We start from the raw sequence: 26,384 nt of genomic DNA, 5'->3' as shown, positions 1-26,384 counted from the left end.
CAAAGTTTGCTCAACTCTTGCAAGTTCCACCTGTAGACAGTCCTGTAGCGGCCCTTTCCTCTTCTTCTTCATACGTAACTGGGGATACTTCTGAAGGTCTAAGGCCAGAAGACAAAAAGTTAGAATTTCTGTTTAAAAAGAACCATCAGGCCTCGGCATGGGCAATTCAATCAGCTTCATCAGCCTCATTTTTTAATAGAACTACCATCCTTTGGCTTCAACAGTTACAGGCAAGGGTACCCCCCAGTGAGGTTCGCCTTCATCAGGATATTAATAAAATCATTGCTGCCACTCAATTTTCGGCTGATGCAACCTTGAATTCAGCCAAATTCGCATCCAGAGCCTTAGCCTCTACAGTTTCAGCCCGCAGGATGCTTTGGCTTCGCCAATGGCCTGCTGACCTTAAGGCCAAATGGCGCTTGGCTGCAGCTCCATATTCTGCAAACAGACTATTTGGGGAATCACTTGACCCTCTTCTTGTAGAGACACGGGACAAGCGAAAAATTTTGCCCTCAACATACAAACGGGCTGAAGGAAGACCCTCTCCATATTACAGAAGGCCTTCCTTTCGTTCCTACCCCCAGGGAGGCCCCTCCAGGCAGGAATATCTTCAGGGATCCTATCGATCCTCGGACCGTCAATATTTTCGGGACAGGAGCAGACAATTCCAGCCCAAACGGTCCTTTCGGGGTTCTGGTTTCCGCCAGTCCCGCAGTCGTAAGTGACTCACTACCAAATCCTCCAGTAGGGGGTCGCCTGTCCCTCTTCGCGGACAGGTGGGAAAGGTCATCTTCAGACCTTTGGGTTCTTTCAGTTGTAAAATTCGGCCTCCCCCTGGAATTTCTCTCCAGGCCTCCAACCCGCTTTCTTCAATGTCCAACTTCCAAAAGCGAATCCAGACCTCAATTAATGAACCAAGCAGTTCAGCACCTACTACAGATTCACGCCATAGAGGAGGTCCCCCACGATCAATGGAAACAGGGGTATTATTCCATCCTGTTCGTAGTTCCAAAGCGGTCAGGGGGGTGGAGAGCCATTCTGGTCTTAAAAAATCTCAACTCATACATAGTGTATCGCAGATTCAAAATGTGTTCACTAACCTCTATTCTTCAAGGGATTCGTCCCAACGATTTCTAGTTTCCATAGACCTCATGGGGGCTTATCTTCACATTCCCATCCTGCCAAAGCATCGACAGTATCTCCGATTCAGCTATGCAGGAAAGCATTTTCAATACCGGGCTCTTCCCTTCGGACTGGCATCTGCACCAAGGGTCTTCACAAAGGTCCTGGCGGTGGTGGCGGCTCACCTGAGACAACAACCGGTAAGGATCCAGGCTTACCTGGACGATATTCTGATTCAGGCTCACTCTCAAGAGCAAGCCTTACACGACCTACACCTCACGATTCAAACCCTGAACAACCATGGGTTCTTGGTCAACTACAAAAAAAGTCAGTTAGTGCCAGTCACCAGGATCACCCATCTTGGCGCCATCATAGACGCAGCCCAGGGGACCGTCTACCTAACCTTGGAACGACGGTCAGACATCAGGGACCTAGTAGCTCTCATTCGCAGAACTCCATCAGTTCCATTGGCCACTCTATCCAAGCTCTTAGGCAAGATGGTCTCCTGCGTCCAGATCGTCCCATGGGCACACCTTCACGCTCGCCACTTGCAGTGGTTCCTGCTTCCTTTTCAAAAGAAACGCCAAGCTCACACCATGTTAACAGTCAAAGTTCCACTTTCAGTCAGGCGATCGCTAGGTTGGTGGACATCGCCTTCTCTCGACAAGGGGTGTCTCTTCATGAATCACGACCGACTTGTACTCACTACAGACGCCAGCCTTCACGGATGGGGGGCTCATCTTGCATCACACGTGGCTCAGGGCCGTTGGTCTGCATCAGACCTCGCCAACCCTATCAACTGGCTGGAGCTGAAGGCCATTCGTCTCGCTCTCACGCACTTTCACCGGTTCGTGCAACACCGTCATGTTCTGGTGTTGACAGACAATATGGCGGCGAAGGCACATGTCAACCGTCAAGGGGGCACCCACTCAAAGCGCCTCATGGAGGAATCATTTCGCCTGGGCAAGTGGGCAGAACAACACCTCCTCTCCATCAGAGCGGACCACATTGCGGGGTCGGAAAACACACAGGCGGATTTCCTGAGCAGGACAGAGGTGGACAACAGCGAGTGGCAGATTCATCCCGACATATTTCATCAGATTTGCAACAGGTTCGGCATCCCAGCCATAGATCTCTTCGCCACACACTTGAACAATCAGCTTCCTCGCTTCTTCTCGAGGTTCCCGACGCCAGGGGCGGAAGGGGTCAACGCTCTCCGTCTCACCTGGCCGCCGGGTCTTCACTGTGCCTTTCCACCGCTGCCTCTGATTCCGGCCCTGATTCGGAAGGTCATCGCCGACAGAGCAGAAATTATCCTCGTGGCTCCCCACTGGCCACGCCGTCCGTGGTTCGCAGACCTGGTCAGTCTCTCCACATTTCACCCTTGGAGGATTCCACCAGGCGAGATTGTACTGCGTCAGGGGAACCTTCTTCATCCGGACCCTCAGTGGCTCCAACTGACTGCATGGCGCTTGAAGGGGCCCGTCTAAGGCAGGACAATTATTCAGATAGGGTGATTCACATTGTTCAAGCCTGCAGACGTAAATCCACAGTCAGACTCTACAATATCTCCTGGCTCGCCTTTTATAGGTGGTGCCGTTCCCGGCAGATAGATCCTGTTTCAGCCTCACCTGCCCAGATCTTGGAGTTCCTCAGAGATGGGTTTGACCGTGGTCTGGCCCATAGTACCCTTCGGAGACATGTGGCGGCTCTGTCTACGGCCTTGTCCAGTCCATCCGGCCGACCACTCACTCAGCACCCTGTGATAAAAAAGTTCCTGCGAGGAGCCAGGCTCTTGCGGCCCTCCTCGATTCATAGATACCCTACTTGGGATTTGCCCAAGGTCCTTAACGCTTTAACTGAGAATCCCTTTGAACCCCTCCGCGCGGTTCACCTTCGCTTTCTCACCCTTAAGGTGGTTTTCCTTATAGCCATAACTTCAGCCCGTCGCATTTCGGAGCTGGCAGCCCTCTCAGTTAGGGAGGATCTCTGTGTTTTCCGGCCGGACACAGTTATTTTGAGATTGGACCCTTCCTTTATTCCCAAGGTTAATTCCCCCTTTCACAGGGCCCAAGAGGTTATTTTGCCCAATTTCTGTTCCCGGCCCTCTCATGCCTTGGAACGAAGGTGGCATACCTTAGATGTACGGAGGGCCCTAAAGATTTATATCAAAGGACTGCTCCCTTCAGGAAGTCAGAGGCTCTGTTTGTTTCCTTTTTGCCAGGCTCCCTAGGGCTCAAAGTCTCTTCTGCCACAATTGGTAGATGGATCAGGGCTTGCATCGCCTCGGCATATCAGGCCCAGGCGATTCCTGTTCCCAATAGCATTACTGCCCACTCCACTAGGAGTGCTGCTACCTCAGCAGCTTGGGCAACTCAGGCCTCCCTTGAGGAGGTATGTAGGGCAGCCACCTGGTCTACCCCCTCGCCATTTATTCGTCATTACAAGATAGATACCTTTGCTTCTGCTGAAGCGTCATTTGGCAGGAGGGTTTTGCAGCAGGTGCATCGTGCGAGGGTCTCTCCAGGCCCTTCGACATCCCGCCCTTGAGACAGCCAAATCTTTGGTATGTCCCTCATCTGGACAATGTCACACCCTCATCAAGGAAATTGGGCATTGGTCTTACCTTAAATGCCAGATTTCTTGAGGGGGGTGACATTGTCCAGCCCCTCCCTCTGTCTCAGTGCCTGTACAGTTTATTGTTCTTGTTCAGTAGTTTTTTTCCAGTTGTCCCGTTGGACCGAATTACTTCCTCCTGATAACGGGGGTTCCTGTTGGAGATACTTCTGGTGGCCTTCCTTCGTCAAAACTGAGCATGAAAGGGGCGGAGCAAGGGGAGTGGTCAAAAGTTATGACTCAGCCAGCATCAGATCCGACTGATATAACCCTCATCTGGACAATGTCACCCCCCTCAAGAAATCTGGCATTTAAGGTAAGACCAATGCCCATTTAATATATATTTGTGAAAGACAAAAAGATTTTTATTCTGGGCAATGAGAAGTAGATACTAGGAGCAAGATTGATGATGCAACCGCAGTTGCAGTGAATGTGAATCTACAATAGGATTTATAGAATCAATCCTATTTGACCTCCATTTCCTGTCAGTCCTTATACCTATACAGGTGATTGAGGGGAGAATGTTTTAGCACTCCTATTCTCCCCTCCTGCCCTTGTGTGTTTCTTAGAAGTGTAGAAGAATAAATGGGGGATCCATGGAGCCCTTTTGGAATACTTCTTGCAGGGGCCTTGGGTTTCAGTGTTACGTTATTGTGATTCAGCTCGACACCCGAAGTGGTAAAAGAGGAAGCAAAGAAGAAGATCCCAGATCCATTTTGTTTTATTTACCAAATAAAACAAAAACAAAAAATGTGAAAAGGAAGTTGCGTTGGGCTCTGTGCCATTGACATGCTAGCGTTTAGAAAATTGAATTTGTTCTCAAGAAAATGCACAGTCCTAATTCATTTACTAAAAGCCCTAATTAAATATACCGATGAAAAATTAGATTTTTGTTCTCTTGTGTACAAAGGTTTAAAAAAGTCATAATCACAAGTTCAGGTTCATTATTATGCTGGCATAGAGCTGCCTCCAACTTGGTCTAAAACACAATTAAGTTTTATTCCATTAAAGCACCTTCCTCACTGTCTATCACTGGCTGTGAGTAGGTGCTACAAGTACGTAGTTTGTCTGTCCCTAAATGTATATCCATGGTTGTCTGGTTGTCATCCAATACTACATGTATATGTGATTTGCTTTAGGTTTAGCAAGATATCAGAACACACCCATAATGGCTTAGTGTTATGAATTAAAATATCACAGCTTGTTCATTGAACTAGGGTTAAAAATGTAAGTGATTGGTGGACTGGACTTTATACATGAATCTGTATTTAGAAAAGAGACTAGATTTTATCTCTTTGATGATGTATTGCTATTTCAGTCATCTTGCTTTCTTTATCATTTCAAATTACACGTCAAAGTATATTATAAAAAGTGACAGTTTTAAAGGTATGCGTCATCCATTTTATTACTTTTTTCTGAATATGTCCATTAAATTAATAGGTTATATTAGAACATTCTGTGATTCGAGCAAAATGTATTTTCTGCGTTCGGGCTCATATAGGCCTCAGTGATTTTGCTTTGACTCTTTCAGCTTGCTTCTATTTTATTTTGCAGTGGCTAAAAGACTGCAAAAGGACATTTGGTACAGATGACGGGATTCATGGAGCCACTACAGATGCTCAGGTAGGAATCTGCTTCCAGTCACTGCGTCTCTTTATGTCATGCGTAAATATAAAACCATACATGCTGCAGAATGAACACGCCCTAATGTTCCCATCAGGTTAAAGAGTAACGTTTTTCATTTTAGCTATCAGAAATATCTCTCGGGAAATTTAGAATGTATTAAATATTGGCCTGGAAATAATAGGTTCTTCTTATGAAAGAAAAAAAAAGTCAGCTTGTGAGTCTGGGTCTAATAACACTGAACAGATAACCAGGAAAGATGGAATCAGTGTACAAACACTCCTCTCTCTCTCTCTCTCTTTTATGAAGCTGCTATTGCAAGGAAGAAACTTGGTAATTCTGCTTATCAGCTCAACAGATAAAATAGCTGCCTGGCACAGAAGCTGGGCTGCCTCGAATCTAATTAGTCCTGGGTTGTTTGCCTATGACCTATCTGTAAAGTAATATAAAAAATAATTACTTGGACAACAAAAATCTGATCTGAAGTGTTTGTAAAGAGCGATCCACAGTAGAAAACACAGATTTCTTAGAACCAATAATGACATGAATGCGTTTTTGGAAGGATCAATAATAGCAGAGTATTACTAGTATATAAAAATACTGTTTAAAAAAAATAAATTAAATCCATGCTACTTCTAGGGTATTTGGTGGTTTGGTTTAAACTATTTGATAAAAGGTGATGGCCAACTATAATAATCATTACCATGGGAGCTGTTATATATTCTTTTTGCTTTAATAGTACTAACGGGGATGGGGGGAGTTCTCAGTTGCCCAGAGTTATTTTTGCATCTGGAAAAGTAACTGATTCTGAATAGTGGATTAGACTCAAATCTTCTGATATTACTTCTAAGAAGATTTGTCTTGTCCAGACTTGGAGAAGAAGCAAACAGTGTTATTATTTTTTTAAGAAAATATTTAGATTTTGTTGTACTTTACTCTCATTTCTTTCTTTATTAAGAAGTTGGGGGGTGGCTACAAGAAGAGAGTTAAATTTTAAACAGTAACAGATATTTTCTTCTTCTTCTTTTTTTTTGTAATGTAACAATCTGGAAAAAAAAAAGCAATCTGTAAAAATTTTAAATAGTTGCCTTTCCCAGCTACCCATTCAAGTAACTGTAAGAGTTTAGTTTGAATTGAGAAACTGTAAGATAGACAAGGATGAAGATAATTAAGAGGACTAAAAACTTAAGCCAAATGAAGATATTATAAGAGTTGGGCAAATTGAGAAGACTAAAGGGGAGAGTATAGTGGTACTCTTCAAACACTGAAAAGGACGTTATACAAAAGTTTGTAGGTTTTTCTTCTCCAGATAAAGACTGTATGTTTCAAGGAGTCAAGAGCCTAGCTGAATATTGTGTGGGCAGACCTGGGGGGACTTTTCTGGCAATAAGAGTACTTGATAATTCAAACTAGTGACCCAAAAGAAGCAATGGGATTCCCTGCACTTTATGTGTTCATGCCAAAGTTAAGACAGTAATCTGTCCAACGGGCTTTCATTTTGATTCTTTCACTGTCCGAGGTTGTTGGACTTGGCATAAATGGCACATTCCCCTTCTGTGATTCTGGGATATTTCTTTTCTAGATAACAGTATTTCCTCCCTCAGATAGTTTTTTGTTTTTTGCAAATAGCAGCACTTGCAAAAGTTTTACTAGGGAAGCTGCAATTCTGATCTTGTTTCAGAAGGATATCTTGCACTGTGCGTGTTATTTCCAAGACAGAAACATGAAGTAGGAAAAGAATAGCAAAGTAACTACAGCCATCTAATGCTAAAATAGAAGGCCGCCGACAAAAAGATTGAAAGCTGGGCTAGACATCCCCTCTAGGGTCCTGACTAGCCCTGTTCCAGCTTCTTTTTCAGGCTACGAGATCTAAAAGGAGTCAGTATTTCTGTTCAGCTTGAACACAGAACCACCGTTAGGAAAGTTTGGGCCATGGCTATGCTTGATTGGCTCACAGTCCTTCAATAAGAAGGAAGGAAACAGCCCCACCCTATTGCTGCTTCAGAGAACGGCAGAGACGGGCCCAGTAGGAGCTTGGAAGAGACTAATCTAGTAGTGCTGTCCAAGGTCAGCTCCCAACCTGCTGGCCCCGGGCGAACTTGCTAGCTTTCTTTCAGTACAACTCAGGCTTTGACATGATTGAGAGTAGCACATGAACTTTTCTTTTGAGTCTTTGCAGGGTTTGGCTAATCAGGAGGAAAGCGCTCTCTTTTTTTTTTTTTCTCCCTGTAAGAATTTGATCCTTCCTTCCTTGCAGAAATGTTGTCTTCTGTTTTTCCACTCCCACTACTTCAGCACATTGATACTGCAGTTAACATCTTTCCAGGAATATCCTGTACGAGTATTTTCCATGAAGTTTCCATAAATGCATGAGGTTTAATGTCTGCCTTCATAGTTGTCGCTTAAACCTATTTATCACCAATTTTCTTTTCTCTCCGTTCATTATCAGAACTTAACCAACGCCTTCTACTTGTTACTTATTATATTTTGGTCATTTTGCATGATAACAAAGCGAGTAGTACCACCAGCTGTTCTATCATCTATAAATACTCATTATTATTTTTATACATGCATTACACCCTTCTTTGGAAGTCCCCCCCCCCCACTTTAATTATATCTGGGACATTCTGAGACCCGTGGAAAATAAAGTTCTATACTAATTCTTGATCTTTTTCCTTTTTGTATTTTGTGACCCGCACACCTTCTTGCTTAGCATTTGGAAATTCTAGCAGTAAGTGATGGCTCTTGATTTATCAAATAACTAACTATGCCAGTAACCAAACTGGCTTTCATTTTTGTCTCGTGTCCATTTGTGATATCACGGTGTTTCATTATAGAATATTATGGAAATAACAATTGCTTTGCTTATCTATAATTCTAACTCTTCGGCAGTCTTTTTAGATGGCAGAATATTGTAGCTATAGCAAATTATTCCAGTGTTAGTTTTGCTTATTTATTTTAAATCCATATTAACAGTCATATCCACTAATGCAGTTAAATATGCAAATAGAGGTGATACTAGGCTTCTGTCCATGAATTCATTACCTTTGAAGTTTTGAAATATTATTAAAAATAATCAAAACATTAAGAATATACAGACTGTATCAAAAATCAAGCTTCATGGCCAACCACAAGGGATGTTCATAGGCCATGTCTCAAAAAAGTAAGAGGAAACATTTAGAAAGAAATGGCAACCAATTTGAACATTTAATTTATATAATAAATTGTGTCCGGGACCTGATTTTTGCTACATCCTGTATGTATGTATGTATGTATGTTTATGTGTATGTATATAGAAATCTCTTTATTTGCAATACAATAGATTGAAATGTAATTAGGACAGTGGTTCTCAACTGATGCAATTCATTCCATAGTAAGACAGAGCCCACATATGCAAGTCTACCTGCCAACTGTCCCAGAAAACCTGATTTTCAAGGCCCTGAACAGGGCATCCCTGGTCCTTTTTATTCATTTGCCTAATGTCTGGAGAAAGAAGGGGTTCATATGCGGTCCTGACCCAACCTGTCTTCAGCCACCATGCGTTTGGCGGACTAACTTGTGTTCCCTTAAAATTATTATATAGTTCTCTGTGTGATCTGGGATCCAGCATCAGATCTGCTTCAATACATTTTTTGGGTGAAATGGTGATGGGGTTCGGTCCCATTTGAGCCTTCGACCTGCTGCGGTGGGGCTCAGTCGTTGCGCAACCTTGCAACCTGGAGAGATGTCCGTTGAAGACAGTGTGAGATACGAGGCCCATTAATGCTGGAAGCTGCAGGATGAAAACTTTTCCTCCCCCTCATTCCCCATGAGATATTGCCCTGGTGTGTTGGTTGTATCTGAGACAGCGGCTTCTTGCCATTTTGAGAAAGTGTTCTTCACCTGGCTAAGCATGCTATAGTTATAGGCCTTGGCCATAAGGATGAAACCATGGTGCATGATCCCCTGATTGGAGGCAGCCTGTTGGGGAGGGTGGGAGCCATGGCTCCCATAAAGGAAGGAAGACCCATGCAAGAAGACATCTCTTGCCTTTCGCCACTGGGAAGTAGCTTTGGAGAGGGTTATAGGCAAGGATTGTAGATGACGGGGTGGGACAGATAGGAAGAAGGCTCGAAAGGAAATCACGACTGTGCTTGAATGGATTGCTAGCTTGTCTCCTCTCTTCCTCTGGCAGGGCTGGAAGAGTTTTCATTTTAGGGTTTCTGATCTGATGGAGAGAGAAAATGAAACGTTGCATGCCATGTCCCAAGTGGCACACCCAGAACTTCCTGTAAATAAATGAATGCCAGTCTCAAGGAGGTCGGGGGGGAAATTACAGGGATCATATCAGTAGCAGGGACATTATTTGATAGAGTGCTTGATGGGATGTGCACGGAAAGGTTGAGAACCACTGTTCTAAAATTAGAAGTGACAGATCCCCCAAAATAATACAAGCGACTTTTCCCTGCTAGAGCATGGCATTTCTGAAATGTCATCGACATCCCTTTCTCTTTGCTGGAAATTGCTGCCCTTCTTAAAAGCCAAAGTTTATTACGTAGCCAGCAAGAAAATATTTACTTTTTTAATTCAAAATCCACCAATGACTAGAAGCACTTGTTTTTCTCTGATTAGCTTCTTCCTCCATTATCTTAACCTTTCTTCTCTGCAGTAAGCAAATAACTATTTTTATATTGCAAATTCTGCTCTATACAAATTGTATGCTTTTGTCGCTTCTGTGGTTAATACATTGTTTTTCCATTGACAATTTCATTTCTATCTACAGGAATTAGAGCTGTGTCGGAGGCTGTATAAGCTGCATTTCCAGCTGCTCCTTTTATTTCAAGCCTATTGTAAACTTATCAGCCAAGTGAATGTAGTGAAAAAAGAGGCAGAGGTAAAAAAAAATGCCACTGAAACCTGGAGATTTGCTTTTGCTACAAGACTTAAGGCTAAAAATTACACCTCTGAATTAAAAAGGTTAAATAGGCTAATAAGGATGGATATACATTGTGTCCATTCTGCTTTTGTGCTCAAGTGTGCACTCAAAGCGGTTGATAACCAGTAAAAATACAGATCGTTTATTGAAAGTTAGAAAATACAAATTCATATTAAAATTAGTTAAATATTAATCAGTTTGAGACTCGATCCTCATCCAACTTTATCAGATTCCAGTTAAGCCCCTAAGCTCCAGTATATATCCTCTGTAAACACTTGAGGTGTTTATGACAACATAAACCAATATTTAATTGTAGTAGCTGAATTTCTCATGTCAGCTTCACTAGATTATTTAAACATACTTTCTGCACAATTCTGTCAACAGAGTAGGAAAAAAATGCCTCTGCTACAAATAATGCACTCCTTTTTCGTAGGTGATAAACATGTCAGAAGAGCTTGCTCAGTTGGAAGCCTGCCTGAAAGAAGCTGCCGAGTCTGTTTCTTATAGCAGTATTGAAGACACTGATATCCCAGAAGCTTCTCAGACCAGCACAGAGACAGCCATTCATTCGCTCATTGAAACCTTACGGAATAAGGAATTTGTCTCTGCTATAGCGCAAGTCAAAGCATTCAGGTACTGCCAAGTGCCTTTTGCTAACATTCCTTGCCTGGAAAGGATGGGAGTGAGTCTCAACCAAGGACTTATGTAAAACTGGGTCCATGGAATGGAAGAGCACTATAAAGTAATGATAACATTTAATACTAATAGAAGGGAATACAGGGTCGAACTGTGGTGCTCTCTGAGCTTGGTTGTTTTCTTGAGATGTTTCATGACCCAACTAAGTTAACATTTTCAGTGAACTCAGAGTGCCACAGGTACTCCACAAGTAATATGCATTGCAGTTGCTTCGTCTAGTTTTGGAAAATGGGTGGGTTTTAGCAGAGGCCTCATATTAATTACGCCTGGAATTATACCTCCATAGGAGAATGTAGATAGCAATAGCACTTAGACTGACATCTGCTTCGCAGTGCCTTCCAGCCCTCTACAAGCGGTTTTACAGAGTCAGCATATTGCCCGCAACAATCTGGGTCCTCATTTTACCCACCTCGGAAGGATTTAAGGCTGGGTCAACCTCTCATTAATTTGGAATAGAGATGACCAACTTGGACCTTGATAAGAACAGTGACTATTTGTTATTGATGGGGGCAGATGGTAATTGAAGATACCGAACATACTGTTGGAATTAGGATGTGATGTTACCCTAACATGGGTGATGGAGTTAACAATCCAGCTGAAAGACATTACAGAAGATATCATATGGATTACAAGCTTAAAGTCTTTTTTAAGAGGATTTTATTTATATAAGGGAATATTTTTTTAGTGGTGTGGGCAGAAGAATAAAGATAGTAAGAATTATTAAGTATGGTAGTCTTGTAGGAAAGTGGGTGGAGACAGGTTAGCTTATTGATTGTTTAGTTTAAGAAAAGGGATATTATGTTTAGATATGAATATATGTAAAAGATTTGAGTTAAGAGATATATCGATGGGGGTGGAGGAAATGGGTAGACTATGAATTGAATAAATGTTAAATTAGGATTTATTATATAGTCTTATAGTGGAAGGTTGCTTTGAAATGTTATATTAATATACATAAAAGATTTGATTTAAGAGATACATGTATGGGGGGGCAGAAAAAGGGTAGATTATGAGCAGAAATTGCTAAACTGGGAGATATAATATTATTATGCTAAATTTGGAGTTATTATATAATGTTATAGTAGAATGTTATTTTGAAATGTATAGTATAAGGGGGATATAATAATATTATTAGAAAGAAAGGGTCAGTATATGGGGGATGGAGTAAGGGGATGGTAAAGTATTATATAATCTGTTATGAATTTGGGTTTTATTTTGAAGAAGCCACAGGGGGAGGGGAGGGGGAGGGGGGTTAGGGAGGAGGGGGGGAAAAAAAGGGGGGAAAATTTGTATTTGAAAAACTTTTTCAATAAAAAAAAAAGAACAGTGACTAATAACTTAATTTCTGTGTCCCTAGGTGCATTTGGCCCAATGACATATTTGGCGATTCCGAAGAGGATCCGATTCAAACCCTCTTGCACATATTTTTCCGTCACCAGACCCTCGGCCAGACTGGCAGTTTTGCAATAGTTGGCTCAAAACAGGATATGTCAGAAGCCAGCTCAAAATTAATGGAACTGAATTTAGAGATTCGGGAATCCCTGCACGTGGTGCAGTCGTACCAGCTTCTTGCAAAACACACGGCTGTGAGAAATCTCAGTACAGGATTTTGAACCACTGTTCCTCAGAAGAAGACTGAAAAGCGGGGAGGGAGTCCCTTTTATCAAGCACCTTTCATATCGAATGAAACTGTTCTATTCTCCAGGGAAGAACTTTTCTAGAAACAAGTTGCATAGCTTAGTAACAGTTCTCAAAACAGCTGACATCATATTTAATGCTTTTTTTTTTTTACCTAGTATCAGTAATACGAACTCTTTAAAAAATTGCATTAGAGAAAAGGGCTAAAAGCAATGCCTTTAAAATGCATTTTTTTTGGTCGTAAACGGAAAGTACATGGAGTTGCAATAATAGCCTCTTAACTTGGAGATAATTAAAGCAGGTGAAATGAGGCTAAAATGAACAGTGGATGTTTTGGCTGAAGACCTGTAAAAACTTTCTGGCTTTTAGACAGTAAATAGTCAAATAATGTTTAATTCATAATTTTGACAGTGTCACGAGGAATGTGCTGTATTATACCGGAATATAAAAGACTGCAAAATCCATTGATTTATCAATATTGTATTTACAATTTATTCTATTTTTGCCTGTAATGATAAAATTTATGCGTGCAAGTAGGAATGAATGGCTATCCAATCATCATATTTTGAGGATATGAATGTTTGATAAAGTTTGAGCATGCCGAAAAAAAGCACTGCAAGATTATTTTTGGAAAAAAATATATATATTTTTAGCTTTAATTCCTAGTCTGTAAATGTTCTGGAGTTTAATAATATTTAAAACTGGAATTATCCAGGTTTGTTTGTTTTTTTTAAAAAAAAGGAATAATATATCTCTAACTGGTTTGGAATGCTGCTCAGTTTTCTGATCAGTGCTTATAACAAATAACTGATAACTAACCAAAAAGTAGCTGCTTGCAGAGACTTTAAAAATGTATATTAAAGATACCTATTGTCCCTCAGAACTCACTAGAAAAAAAATAACTTATTTTATTCTGTACATATTCTAGAAATTGTATAGTGTAAAATCCAGTATTTTTTGTATAAATGTTCAATGATGTTTTATTTGAGAATAGTGTTCAAAGCTTTTGGGGGGGGGGGCAAGATAGGACAGTGTTTATATCTGTTGTTCCGCGGAGTTCAAGAGAAAGTTTAAGCAGGCATGTTTTCCATGATTTCTCTTTTAAGCAAAGGCATTGGGCGAGAACGCAGCCTACGGATCCCAAAAGTCAGCCTTGTAATTCCTTCTCCAAGCATGTAGCATAAAAGTAACTGGATTCCACTCAAACCAAAAACATTTTAACGAAGCAAAAAGGGTGAATGTAATTCCTCTATTCAAACCAATTGAATCCCCAATATTTTATGTATCTCTCATGCACTGTGATTAAAAATAAAACAAGTTTCCAGGGAGTAAAACACAAAAGAGTTAGTGTGGGCTTTTTTCATTGGGGAAATGGATCCCGTTAAATACGTAGTTATGCTGAAATGCATTAATTGAAGTGCATTTACAGAACTGTTGGACAGATAGCACAAATTTTGTTCCATTTCAAAACTCTGTTAACAAGATATATATAGCACATTCAGTCATTTTTTTTTTTATCCTGGTAAAATTGAATTATTTTTTTTTGAAGTTTCTGTGGTACTTTAGGTTGCGTTCTTAATTATTTAATAACCCATTACACGTATACATGTAGTTTTTAGTTGTATAATTTTTACATATTTTATCATTCTTTCTTTGCATGTGTGTTTTGTTTTTTAGGGGGGGCTTGTTCAAATAAAAATGTCAATCTACTCTTTTGTGTACTTTCTCAAAGAATGTAAGGGTTGCAATCTGGTGGAGAATACTTGATATAACATTGTGTTTAATGCCATATACTTATTTTTGAAACCCTTATTTTTAACCATGGAGTATGCATATAAACAGTCTGCCCCTGCTTTGCATTTGAGAGACTTGTACATGCCTAGTGCAAAACAGAGGTTTGTGCTGAAGAACTTGAGTGGTGAGGGAAGCATCTCCAAAACAATTAACGGGATTGGTGCTTCCAGAGCTTCACATCGTATTTGGCTTTTTCGGAATTAATCTTTTTAAAAGCAAAGTTATAATTGGAGAGCTTAGCTTGATCATTCGTAATGACAAAATGGTTATTTTCTAATGTTCCCTGATTACATTTTATAAGTTGAAAATTCCCCACCTGTGGAAAGACTTGGGTCCAGGCCCCCAGACTAAAAAAATTTATCAGCTGCCTGGATCAGTAATTTGACTCGTGATGCCCGTTTCCTATTGAGATTCCCATAAACAGTCTGAGAAATAGAATTTGTCTTGGTTAATTGGCAGAATAGTATTGGCTACTTATAAATGCTAATTTCATTGCTAATTTTTATACAGTTTTTAAGCCTATTAAGACCTTTACCATGAAAAGTGTTGAAAAGGGCTCAAAACCAGATCCTGCTCTCACTTTCAGTGTGTGCCCTTCCATGTGTGTGCAAAATTTGAGTTGCCATAATAGCATGCAGGTTTTCACAAACATTTGCGTAAGTGCTACATAAAATGACCTAAATCACAGGTCCCCATCCGTGGATCGGCACCTGTCTGCAGCATGCCAACAACCGGGCCACGCAAAGAAGCGAAGCCCCATCCGTGGAGTGCAGGCAGCATGCAAAACCACACCTTCTCCAGTCTGCGGAAAAACCTTGACATCAGTGTTCCTCAACTTTGGCAACTTTAGGACGTATGGACTTCAACTCCTAGAATCCCAACCAGCCATGCAGGGCAGGGAATTCTGCAAATTGAATTTCACACATCTTAAAAGTTGCCGTGGTTGAGAAATTCTGCTTTACCTACACTAAGCATCATGAATGTTCTGCAGCTTTCCATAAAAATTAATTGCTCCAAGCTGCAATTTTTTAAAAAAATACATTTTCCAACCCCTCCAATTCAAAAAGCAAAGTTTAGTGATGAGAGATTGGTTGCATTCAAGTGAACCCTTTCCCCCTCGGCCTCTGATGGAACCTGAGAATTTCAATCCTGGTTGAATGTCAACGAGCAGATTGCAGTCAGTGAAAACTGGAAGAGAGACTGCCCACTTCCTATTGCATTTAAATTATTCTAACAGTCTGAACACCATCTTCATTATTTCAGAATAACTTTCTTAAGCAGCATATCTTCAGTTCTTATAAACTGGTTCCAGTTTCTTCTTGGTCTAGTATAGATTCCACAAATAAACATCTTATAACTAATCTGAATGACAGAAGAATTCAGTCAACCCAAAAGCCTTATTACTATATTAAGAGTTAGTAATCAATTATTAATCTCCTCCCTTTGCTCACGCTTAAATTGAGCATTCCTAGAAACCAAAAACTGAATAGTTGTCCAAGTTATAGAATGCTTACATGAACCATCATTCACAGTTTTGCACCAAAGGAATCAGTGGTTATTATATGGAACTTTTAAATGACTTATTTAAAATTTAGTTGAACAAAGGTGAAAATTAAAATTTACTTCTGCTTGCCTTCAACTAAAAATGTGGGTCTCTTCCATTTACTCAATCTCAGCTATTAAGTTGCCTTGCCTATAGCTACAATATTTTCATAGCAGGAGGTTACTTTTTGAATGTTGGTCTTTTGAAATAATGCAAAATGTAGTTTTGTTGTAATTCACAACCAGTTTTTAAATTTTCTTTTTCTGCAATTTTTGTAATTCACATTGAACACCAGCAGTGTTTGCAGTAGGGCTTCCGTACAAGATTGGAATCTATTGGAATCTGGTAGGGGAGGGAATGTGATAAAGTATCAGTTTAATAGTGGATGCATTTTTCATTTTGTCATGGTGGTTATTATTATTATTATTGTTTAGACTTCTATACCGCTTCATAGTGCTTTACAGCCCTCTCTACAAAGTTAGCATATAGCATACTGCATATTACCATATTTCATTAGCATTAGCATATTGCCCGCAACAATCTGGGTTCTCATTTTACCCACCTCGGAAGGATGGAAGGCTGAGTCAACCTTGAGCCGGTGAGATTTGATCTGCTGATCTGCTGAACTAGCAGTCAGCTGAAGTAGCTGCAGTACTGCACTCTAACCACTGCGCCACCTTGGCTCTTTGACATGTTTGTATTGCTGGAACTGTTTTCTAGAATTCAAATTCAACATTAAATGTGTGTATTTTTAAGAAAAAAGAATAAATGACTTATTTAAACTTAAAATGACTTATTTAGGTCTGGCATGCATATAAGCATTAAGCAAAGAGGAGGAAAAAAAGTAGAAATAACTCACAATTATAATCATGGTCACTTTATTAAGAGATCTATGCTCAAGAAAATAATGAAATTACCATATTGACTCTGGGCAAAGGAAATCTGAGTTGTTTCTAAACTTCAATGATGCATTATCTATGCAATGCATTATTACCGACCAACAAAACAATTCCTTTCATAGGTGTGCTGCTGAGATTATGCTCCCTTTTCTACCCATTTCCATAATAATGCCTATGAACCTGGCACCCAAACAATTATGTCGTACAACTTCTGAATTCTGGCAATTTGTGATGGCTTTTTCCCATCCTACTTGAGTTCTTTCAACAGTGTGCTATCACAACTAAAACTTTTCCCGTTAAGGTTTGCTTGCCTGCATTGGCAATTGTCACCGTGAAACATTACCATAACAGTTGCATATTTGGCCTGAGGTTGACTCGCAGTGCATTCCTCTGTCTAGAGCAGCTTCTCCTATGAAGAAATTAAGACTGTTTCCTTCCCACATAACAACAACAAAGACTGAGCTTGCTTTGACCGCTTCTGCCATACCAAAATAAAAAGTAAGTTTGTCAGAATACACCGAGCAGATTCCCTTGCTCCTTTAAGGCAATTATAACAAAAGAGGTAGATGTTTTGGTTCCATCCTGATTCACTTCTCAGCCTCCTTGGCAGGCTTCCCACTCCTGGCAGCCTCCTACTTCCAAACAAAATTTCTGCTCAGTACAATTTGACAGTGTCCTTTCCTTAAATAATATATTTGAAACTAAAGGTGCTATCGCAAGAGAGCCGTTTGCCTTTGCATCTTCCGCAAAGATCTTGACGATGAGGTCTCTTGGGATCCACATGGCGCAGTTTTACGGGGCAGGAACATCTGGTTTGTTTGCAGGTCTGAAATCGACAACACAAAAAAGCAAGAGGGTAACTGAAAATAAAAGCGACTTGGATCTGTAGATGAATTCCAGAGGAACAAAACGTTGACAATACGACGGAGGTCAGTGTTTTCTGTATTTATGCCTACTGTTCGGTTGCAAGCGGGATGACTAAGATTGCATATTTATTTATTTTTTTAATTTGATTTATATGCCATCCTTCTCCGGAGACTCAGGGCGGCTTACAATGTGCTAAGCAATATTATTGTTAGTAGTTGCAATCGTAGTTGTAGTAGCATTGAAACATCTGCTCCAAGGAAGTGGTAAATTATTGAAGCTGAGAAACATTCATCTAGATCAGGGATCCTGAAACTTGGCAGCTTTAAGACTTGTGGACTTCAACTCCCAGAATTCTGCTGGCTGGAGAATTCTGGGAGTTGAAGTCCACAAGTCTTAAAGCTGCCAAGTTTCAGGATCCCTGATCTAGATGGTTATTACAAAGCTCAAAATTTTTCCCTGCTCAGATGGCCTAACAAGAGGGAAGCCTTTTATATGTCAAGGATGTGGCAGTAGAAAGAACAAACAGATATGGAAAAAGAGGATTAAACTTCCTATATTCAAGAATTCCTGCAAAGAAGGAAGTCTGACTTGAGGCGTTCTATTTACCTCAGTTTTATTATGTAGGAAAGTTATGAAGTCTCCGATATGCTAATGCTCAAAATCCCCACATTAAAATCTATATATACCCTTTTCAGTTGTGCAGTTCATAATACCAGTCTAAAAAAACTAGGTTAACTGGGAATATTTAAATTTATCCATTCCAGAGGTGGTATTCAGCAGGTTCAGACCAGTTCTGGAGAACTGGTAGCAGAAATTTTGAGTAGTTCGGAAAACCGGTAAATACCACCTCTGGCTGGCCCTGCCCCCATCTATTCTCTGCCTCTTGAGTCCCAGTTGATCGGGAGGAAATGGGGATTTTGCAGTATCCTTCCCCTGCCACGCCCACCAAGCCACGCCCACAGAACCAGTAGTAAAAAAATTTGAATCCCACCACTGATCCATTCCTAATTCATTGAAAACATAATTTTTATGAACTAATATCACCTGAAATACCAAAAATATTTTAAGATTTCAGAATAAACTTCTACTTTTCATCTTGGTTCCACCAAATGAGATATTAACACAGGTTTATCATACGTGAGCATATACTTCAAGGAGACAAATGTACTTTACAGAGCAAAAAAATTCATACACCTTCAAAGTGAAAATATTTCTAAGTTGAAAAACATTTTCCTGTTTCTGGGTCTGTAAAATTTTATTTTACAGATTTCTGAATCCACCAATTAGTGTCACCTGCCAATCTACTAATTGGTGGATTCAGTCAGCTGACTCCACCAATAAGTGCAGTGCTTGGGAGCAATTGGCTAATCTTCCCTCATTTTCCCAAAATTAAGTAGGATAAAACCAGATCTGTACCTGGGTGAGAGATTACTAGGGAGTCTCAGGGCTTGATTGGGAAGTAATAAAATCCCAGAAAGTAGGAGCAAAGCAGTTCCATCTGCAGTCAAGCAAACTAAACGTAGCGATCAAAACGGATCTTAATTTTAGGGCAGCTGAAATTTTTTTTTATCTGCAGACATACATTTAATGGAGTTAAGGAACATCACATGGTGAGATTAAGAATTTCTTTTTAACATCAGAACAGTTGCTTTTGGGAGCAAAAACTTACTGCTTGGATTCCTCACTAGCGCCCTTCCAACTTTGTTTCGTTTCAGAGGCCTGGTTGAAAGGAAAGGATTCAAATACCTTTGTTTTTAAATAATGAGAGGAACCATGCAGACCTAACTAAGCTCATGCAGTGGAAGCCCATGGACCTTCTACCTTAAATGATGTCCTAAAAGGCTCTGCTTACTTGGCAGGTAATATTCTCCACCCGGTACGGGTTGTAAGACTTCTGGCAAGTTCGGCAGAACTGCCTAAAGTAAACCTGCGGAAAGAAAAGAGAATATACTTTTTTGCCTAAAGTAAACCTGCGGAAAGAAAAGAGAATATACTTTTTTGCCTAAAGTAAACCTGCGGAAAGAAAAGAGAATATACTTTTTGTTTCAGAATAACAGAGTTGGAAGAGACCTTGTAGGTCATCTAGTCCAACCCGCACCTCACCCTGCCCAAGCAGGAAGACCCGACCCCATTTCTGACAAGATGGCAGTCCAATCTCTTCTTCAAAGCTTCCAGCGATGAAGCTCCCACAACTTCCGAAGGCAACTTCTGTTCCACGGGTGAGATTAAGGTAACCTTTTTTTCCAGGGCAGGATGATCTCCCATCACCACCTCCAGCAAACAAAGTCTACCTTGGGCAGTGTTAGGATTTGGGAGATTTCCTGACATTATGGGCAGGACCACCTTGCTTGCCTCTAAAGATGCCAGCCAAAGTTGCTGCTGGAACATCAGGAAGCTTGTGATCTACAACATGGGTCCCCAACCTTTTTGGTTCCATGGACCACCAGCGGTTTTGCCAGTGGGGGGGTGGGGGAATGGCTTCACACACACAACCTAAATCCCATGTGTGTGCAAAGAAAGTTTACACACGCTTCCCCGCTGCTTCAGCAGCCCAGCTCCCAATGGGTCACAGTCCAATAGCGGGCTTCAACCCAGAAGTTGGGGACCTCTGGTCTACACCGCATCACTAAACCCTGAATACTAACCCAACTTATTGTAGTGGTGAAGGCCTACCTTGTTTGTGCCTTGTACGCACCAGACATAGGCACTCTCCCATCTAATATTGCAATCCTTGCAGTGGTAATAGCCATACTTCTGCTCTAGGAACTAGAAAACACAGAGGTTAAAAAAAGACTATTACTGTAAGTTTTAGGGCCCTAAAAACTTACTTTTTTCAGCTAGCCGGGCTGGCCTGATTCCATGTTGGTTTTAACATTTGATATTGATTTTAATTAACTACCAAGAGCCTTGGTAGTACAGTGGTCTAAGGCACCCTGTTATTAAGCTGGCTATTAAGACCAGCTGCCTGCAATTACTGCAGGTTCGAATCTCGCCAGGCTCAGCCTTCCATCCTTTCTAAGGTAGGTGAAATGAGGACCCAGTTTGTGGGGGCAATAAGCTGACTTTGTATAAATATACAAAAGGATGAAGGCTATTGCTGAGCACATTGTAAGCTGCCCTGAGTCTCTGGAGATTTTTAAATTTAAAAAAAAATTGATATGTTTTAAATTATGGGCCAAATTCTATTTAATTAGTTTTAAATAATTATTTTAACTTTTGTGTACAAATGTTTTTATTTTGGCTGTTCACCACCCTGAGTCCGAAAGGAGAAGGGTGGTATACAAATTTAATAAATAAATAAATAAATAAGTCCTCCACTACACTCATCCTACAACAACTTTCCTCAACCCAATGACCTGGTAAGATCCTTGGATTGGAACTCCTTCAAATCCCAGTCAGAATTTTTTTTACAGTTCTTATGCATTCATTTTTTATTTACTGGATTTTTAGGGCTGCCCAACTCATAATATGGTTCTGTGCAGCGTACACTAAAAAACAAAACAAACACACACAATAAACCAAAAGAACCACCTAACACAGCAATGATCTTCAGTCTGGGCAATTTTAAGAGACGTGAACTTCAGTCCCTAGAATTCCTCCACCAGAATTGTGGGAATTGAAGTCCAGACATCAAAGTTGCCAAGGCAGTCAAGACAGAACAAGATGCTCATTCTGAAGAGGACTGAAGAGATAGTCTTCAACTTACGGCAATTGGGACAGGAAAATTTGTTGTTAAGCAGAGCAGTTGCTATGACTTGCAACCTTCCTGCCAGCTTCTTCATCGATTGTGTGTGTCGGAAGCTTGCTGGGGAGGTTGGCAAAAGGCAATCACATGACTCTAGGAAATTGCAACCGCTGTAAATGTGAGCCAAGTGTCCAAATCACACCCACACGACTATGGGGATACTGCAAGGATCTTAACCAGAGGTGGGTTTCAGCAGGTTCTGACCAGTTCTGGAGAACTGGTAACGGAAATTTTTAGTAGTTTGGAGAACTGGTAAATATCACCTCTGACTGGCCCCGCCCTCATCTATTCTCTGCCTCCCGAGTCCAGCTGATCAGGAGGAAATGGGGATTTTGCGGTATCCTTCCCCTGGAGTGGGGAGGGAATGGAGATTTTACAGTATTATTATTATTATTATTATTATTATTATTATTATTATTATTATTATTATTATTATTTTATTCAATTTGTATGCCGCCTTTCTCCTAGTGGACTCAGAGTGGTGCACAGCCAGAACTAAAACACATACCAATACAAAATTTAAAATTATTAAAAGAATTACATAACTTTGGCCCAACTTTGGGGGAAGTATCCTTCCCTCCCCCATGCCCACCAAGGCAAGCCCACCAAGCCATGCCACACCCACCAAGCCACACCCACAGAACCAGTGGTAAAAAAATTTGAATCCCACCACTGGTCTTAACCATCTATTTCAGTTAATAATTCTTTTAAAGTTTGCTTCAGATTGTCAAGCTTTAACTGAACGCCCTAAATATGTCATGAGCAACTGTACAAACTACACTTGCTGGATTCACAAATCATACCTAGGTAACAAATGAGTAAACCATATCATGGCTTAAGAGTCATAGAAGTGGTGCAGCGGACTAAAGTGCTGTTCAGTGCTAGCACTTAGCTGCCAGCTGCCTGCAATTAGTGCAAGTTCAAATCTCACCAGGCTCAAGGTTGACTCAACCTTCCATCCTTTCGAGGTAGGTAAATTGAGGACCCGGATTGTGGGGGCAATAAGCTGACTTTGTATAAAAAAAAATAAAAAAAAAACCGCTTAGGGGGAGGGCGAAAGCCCTACTAAGCAGGTATATACAAAAAAGTATGCAGGCTATTGCTATAATGCATTGTAAGCCACCCTGAGTCTACGGAGAAGGGTGGCATATAAATTGGACTAATGAATGAATGAATGAATGAATGAATGAATGAATGAATGAATAGATAGACAGAAATAAACCAGGAAGTCTGCTAAACTTAGTTTATAAGGTGTGAACAGCACCAGGGATTCCACTACTACTAGGAGATTCATCACTTCTAGTGTTTTAACGGCTGAAACGTTATTGTCTGAAACAGCCAGCCCAAATTTGGGTCTGAATCCTTTTCCTGGTTTTCCTTTAAAAGCATTTTTTTAAAAAAGGTTAAGAAAGGCAAGTCTTGGCTTACTCTTTCCTCAGCCAGAGGGAAGAAATCCCTCTCTACCAACTACCATCCTTTCTTTTGCTAAATCCCCCTTCTGCGCGTAAAGGGCTTTGGATTTTAAGCCAAGTTCTTAAAGCAGGGGTCTCCAACCTTGGCAACTTTAAGCCTGGCGGACTTCAACTCCCAGAATTCCCCAGCCAGCTCTGATCTGCTCTGCTGGCTGGGGAATTCTGGGAGTTGAAGTCCACCAAGCTTAAAGTTGCCAAGGTTGGAGACCCCCATCTTAAAGAAAGAACAAACACGGGGTGGGCCTACATTTAATCGTGGGGAATCTCCCTCAGTCCGTGTTTGGGGGAGCGAAGCAGCTCCAGTTTCTCTCTACACCAGTGTTTCTCAACCTCCACAAATTTGAGGTGTGTGGACTTCAACTCCCAGAATTCTCCAGCCCATATTCTGGCTAGGGAATTCTGGGAATCGAAGTCCATGCATCTTGAAGTTGCTGAGGTGGAGAAAAATACCTCTCTACACAGAAGCGGCTTCGGGCAACGGGGTGAATGGGGGAAACCTCGACGGCCCGTCGCTCGGCCGCCGTCGGGGCTTTTCGACCACGCCCTGCACGGGGGAACGCGGGTGCCTGAGGCCTGCTGGGTTGCGGGGAGGCTCCTGAGGCCTGGTGTCGACGGACAGCCGGGACCCGTCGAGGAACCCACCTGGAAGCGCATGCGGGCCTTGTTCGGCCCGGCTTCCTCCCGAGCTGCTTGCGGTGTGGCGGCTTTCCCGCCTTCGCCTTTCCACTTTTTTTCCTCCTCCTCCTCCTCCTCCTCCTCCTCCTTTTGGGCCGCGCTGCCGGCTGCTTGAGGCTTCGACGGCGAACCGCCCGCCCCGTCGGGGACCGAGGCCGCTTTCTTCCGCTCCTGGGACTCGACGTCGCTCTCCTCGGCTTTGCGCCAGGCGGCGGCGGCGGCTTCCCCGACTTCCCCCTCGAGGCCCGGGGGCGGGGGCTGGGGCGGCGTCGACGAAAGCTCCCGGCTTTCGGCTTCTTCCACGAAGGCGGTGAGGCGTCGGGAGGCCACCGGCGAGTAGACGGCGATGGTCCGGGGGAAGCGCACGTGCCGCGCGGCGACGCCGCCGCTAACCGGGCAGCCTTGTTCTTGCTCGACGCCGCCGCCTCCTCCTCCGCGGGCCCGGGAGCGAAAGAGCAGCGGGCGCGGCCCGAGCGAGCACTGCACCGAGGCGTCCTGCCTCGGGTTGACCTGCACTCCCACCTCCTTGGTGTTGGCCTTGCGCAGCCGCGGCGTCAGGTTGGGGTTGACCTGCGAGAGGATGGCCTTCAGCTGCGCCCGCTGGTAGTTGTCGAAGTATTCGGCCGCCGCCGCCGCCGCCACCGCTTCGCTGTAACCGGAGAAGTAACCGCCGCTGCTGCTGCGGTGGTGCTGGTGGTGCGGCTGCTGGTGCTGGTGGTGCTGGTAGTGCCGCCAGGCGCCCTGCCCTCCTTTGCTCTTGGGCGGCTGGTAGCGGTAGGAATAAGGGTTGTACGAGGGATAAGCGTAGCTCTCCATGGCCTCGTCCAGCAAAGTCGCCATCGCGCCCGGAAAGTCGGCCCTTCCGCCCGGGAGGCGCGTTTAAATCTCCCGCGGGGCGGGCCTGGGAGCCTGCGCTCTCCCCAAATGAGGCACTCGGCTCAGCTGGGAAGGGAAGAGAAAAGGAGAAGGAGGAGAAGAAGAAGCCGGCGATCCTCCCCGCGCGTGGGGAGGAAAGCCGCGATATCCTGGTTTAATGTAGGCCACGTAGGGAGAGATGCCGTTGTGCGTTTCAACAAAACAAACCTAACCTAGTTTAAACAGGGTTTCCTGTCGGGAACCTAACCTAGTTTAAACAGGGTTTCCTGTCGGGAACCTAACCTACTTTAAACAAGGTTTCCTATCGGGAACCTAACCTAGTTTAAACAAGGTTTCCTGTCGGGAACCTAACCTAGTTTAAACAGGGTTTCCTATCAGGAACCTAACCTAGTTTAAACAAGGTTTCCTGTCGGGAATCTAACCTAGTTTAAACAGGGTTTCCTGTCGGGAACTAACCTAGTTTAAACAGGGTTTCCTATCGGGAACCTAACCTAGTTTAAACAGGGTTTCCTGTCGGGAACCTAACCTAGTTTAAACAGGGTTTCCTGTCGGGAACCTAACCTAGTTTAAACATCCTGTCGGGATTGCCGCCTTGCTGGGAATCCTCGCTTGGGGGAAACGCAAGTGAAAAAGTTGCTTTTTCGGGGCAAAAAGACGCCCAGGATCCACTTGTCAAATCTAGTAACCGTTAGTGAAAAAGAAAAGGCGGTTTAATGATGAGTTGCAGTGAATGATCTTGCATTCCCGTTAGGCAAGCATGGATGAAAAATGAAAAAAAAGACAAAAAAAGGGGAGGGGGAGGCTGCGGTTCTCCGATGCATTTATGCAGGAAAAAAAAAAAAAAGAAATTGCACCGAATTCATTTTATCATTGATCAGGTGTGGCTACAAATGGACGGAGATAGCTTTGAATCAGTGACAACTAGATATACTAACTATGTGCAAGGATACTAAGTATCCTAGGTGTTACTTGGGATTCTTTCAGTCAATGATTTTGTGTGCGCACTGTAGCATTGATTTTTGCAGAGAGATCCCTTATATTTGATTGTCATTTTGCTTCAGATTTAAATTGTGAATAACAGTAATAGAAATGTTTTAGAGATATTAAGCGGCTGTTTGGTTATTATACCCTAAAATTCCTTTTAAACTGTAGTGATTTGAAACAACGGAATTTATTCCTGAGCAGAGCAGAGCAGAGCAGAGCAGAGCAGAGCAGAACAGAACAGAACAGAACAGAATAGAATAGAATTCTTTATTGGCCAAGTGTGTTTGGACACACAAGGAATTTGTCTTTGGTGCATACGCTCTCAGTGCACATAAAATTCATCAAGAATCGTAAGGTACAACACTTAATGATAGTCATAGAATAGAATAGAATAGAATAGAATAGAATAGAATAGAATAGAATAGAATAGAATAGAATAGAATAGAATAGAATTCTTTATTGGCCAAGTGTGATTGGACACACAAGGAATTTGTCTGGATGCATACGCTCTCAGTGTACATAAAAGGACAAGATACATGCAGGCAGGCATGTTTGGAATTTTTAAAAAATCCCCGAGTTCAGTAGACTAATTTTGCCTGATGTATGTACTTGGGGGTTATCTCTTTTTTGATAGACTGGATGACCTCTCTTCCCCCATCCTACCTCCTCTAGAATGCATTCAAAATATACTGCTCAAAAAAATAAAGGGAACACAAGCAGAAGACATCCGAGACCTGAATGAATGAAATAGCCTTATTAAATACTTTGTTCTTTACATACAGTAGTTTATACATTGCTCAAACAACTAAAGGGAACACAAAACTACTGTATGTAACAAAGTATTTAATAAGGCTATTTCATTCATTCAGGTCTCGGATGTCTTCTGCTTGTGTTCTATTTTTTTTAGCAGTGTATATCC

At 42.1% G+C, this 26,384-nt stretch overlaps 2 protein-coding genes across 16 annotated transcripts in view; one reads left to right on the top strand and one right to left on the bottom strand.

The window, feature by feature from the left end:
* Nucleotides 1–14,320, top strand: part of FRYL (FRY like transcription coactivator) — a 171,041-nt gene extending 156,721 nt beyond the window's left edge. For 10 of the 14 annotated variants that reach the window (XM_060690832.2, XM_060690831.2, XM_060690833.2 and 7 more), the window contains 5 exons: nucleotides 5,293–5,361; nucleotides 8,075–8,092; nucleotides 10,124–10,234; nucleotides 10,710–10,909; nucleotides 12,330–14,320. In XM_060690832.2, coding sequence (XP_060546815.2) covers nucleotides 5,293–5,361; nucleotides 8,075–8,092; nucleotides 10,124–10,234; nucleotides 10,710–10,909; nucleotides 12,330–12,585 — 654 coding nt within the window. In that variant the 3' untranslated portion in view covers nucleotides 12,586–14,320. The remainder of the gene's footprint in view (nucleotides 1–5,292; nucleotides 5,362–8,074; nucleotides 8,093–10,123; nucleotides 10,235–10,709; nucleotides 10,910–12,329) is intronic. The other 4 variants (XM_034411349.3, XM_087875302.1, XM_087875303.1 and 1 more) reach the window with 1 other exon arrangement.
* A 2,488-nt stretch (nucleotides 14,321–16,808) lies between these two features.
* ZAR1 (zygote arrest 1) lies at nucleotides 16,809–24,517 on the bottom strand. 2 transcript variants are annotated; one of them, XM_087875307.1, is made up of 4 exons: nucleotides 23,573–24,517; nucleotides 20,387–20,479; nucleotides 19,535–19,640; nucleotides 16,809–17,672 (listed from the first exon to the last, which is right to left on the bottom strand). In XM_087875307.1, exons 1-3 carry the CDS (start codon nucleotides 24,443–24,445, stop codon nucleotides 19,548–19,550), a joined length of 1,059 nt encoding a protein of 352 aa, XP_087731433.1. In that variant the 5' UTR covers nucleotides 24,446–24,517; the 3' UTR covers nucleotides 16,809–17,672; nucleotides 19,535–19,547. The 2 variants fall into 2 exon arrangements, with proteins under 2 accessions (XP_087731433.1, XP_060546822.2); XM_060690839.2 differs by having other exon boundaries at nucleotides 19,566–19,640; nucleotides 23,573–24,515.
* Nucleotides 24,518–26,384: the final 1,867 nt, after the last annotated feature.

Source organism: Pantherophis guttatus, chromosome 8 (genome assembly GCF_059756535.1).
Source record: "Pantherophis guttatus breed Tessera chromosome 8, ASM5975653v1, whole genome shotgun sequence".
Classification (NCBI taxonomy): domain Eukaryota; kingdom Metazoa; phylum Chordata; class Lepidosauria; order Squamata; family Colubridae; genus Pantherophis; species Pantherophis guttatus.
Note: the sequence above shows the minus strand (reverse complement) of the source record. Positions and strands in the feature narration are given on the sequence as shown.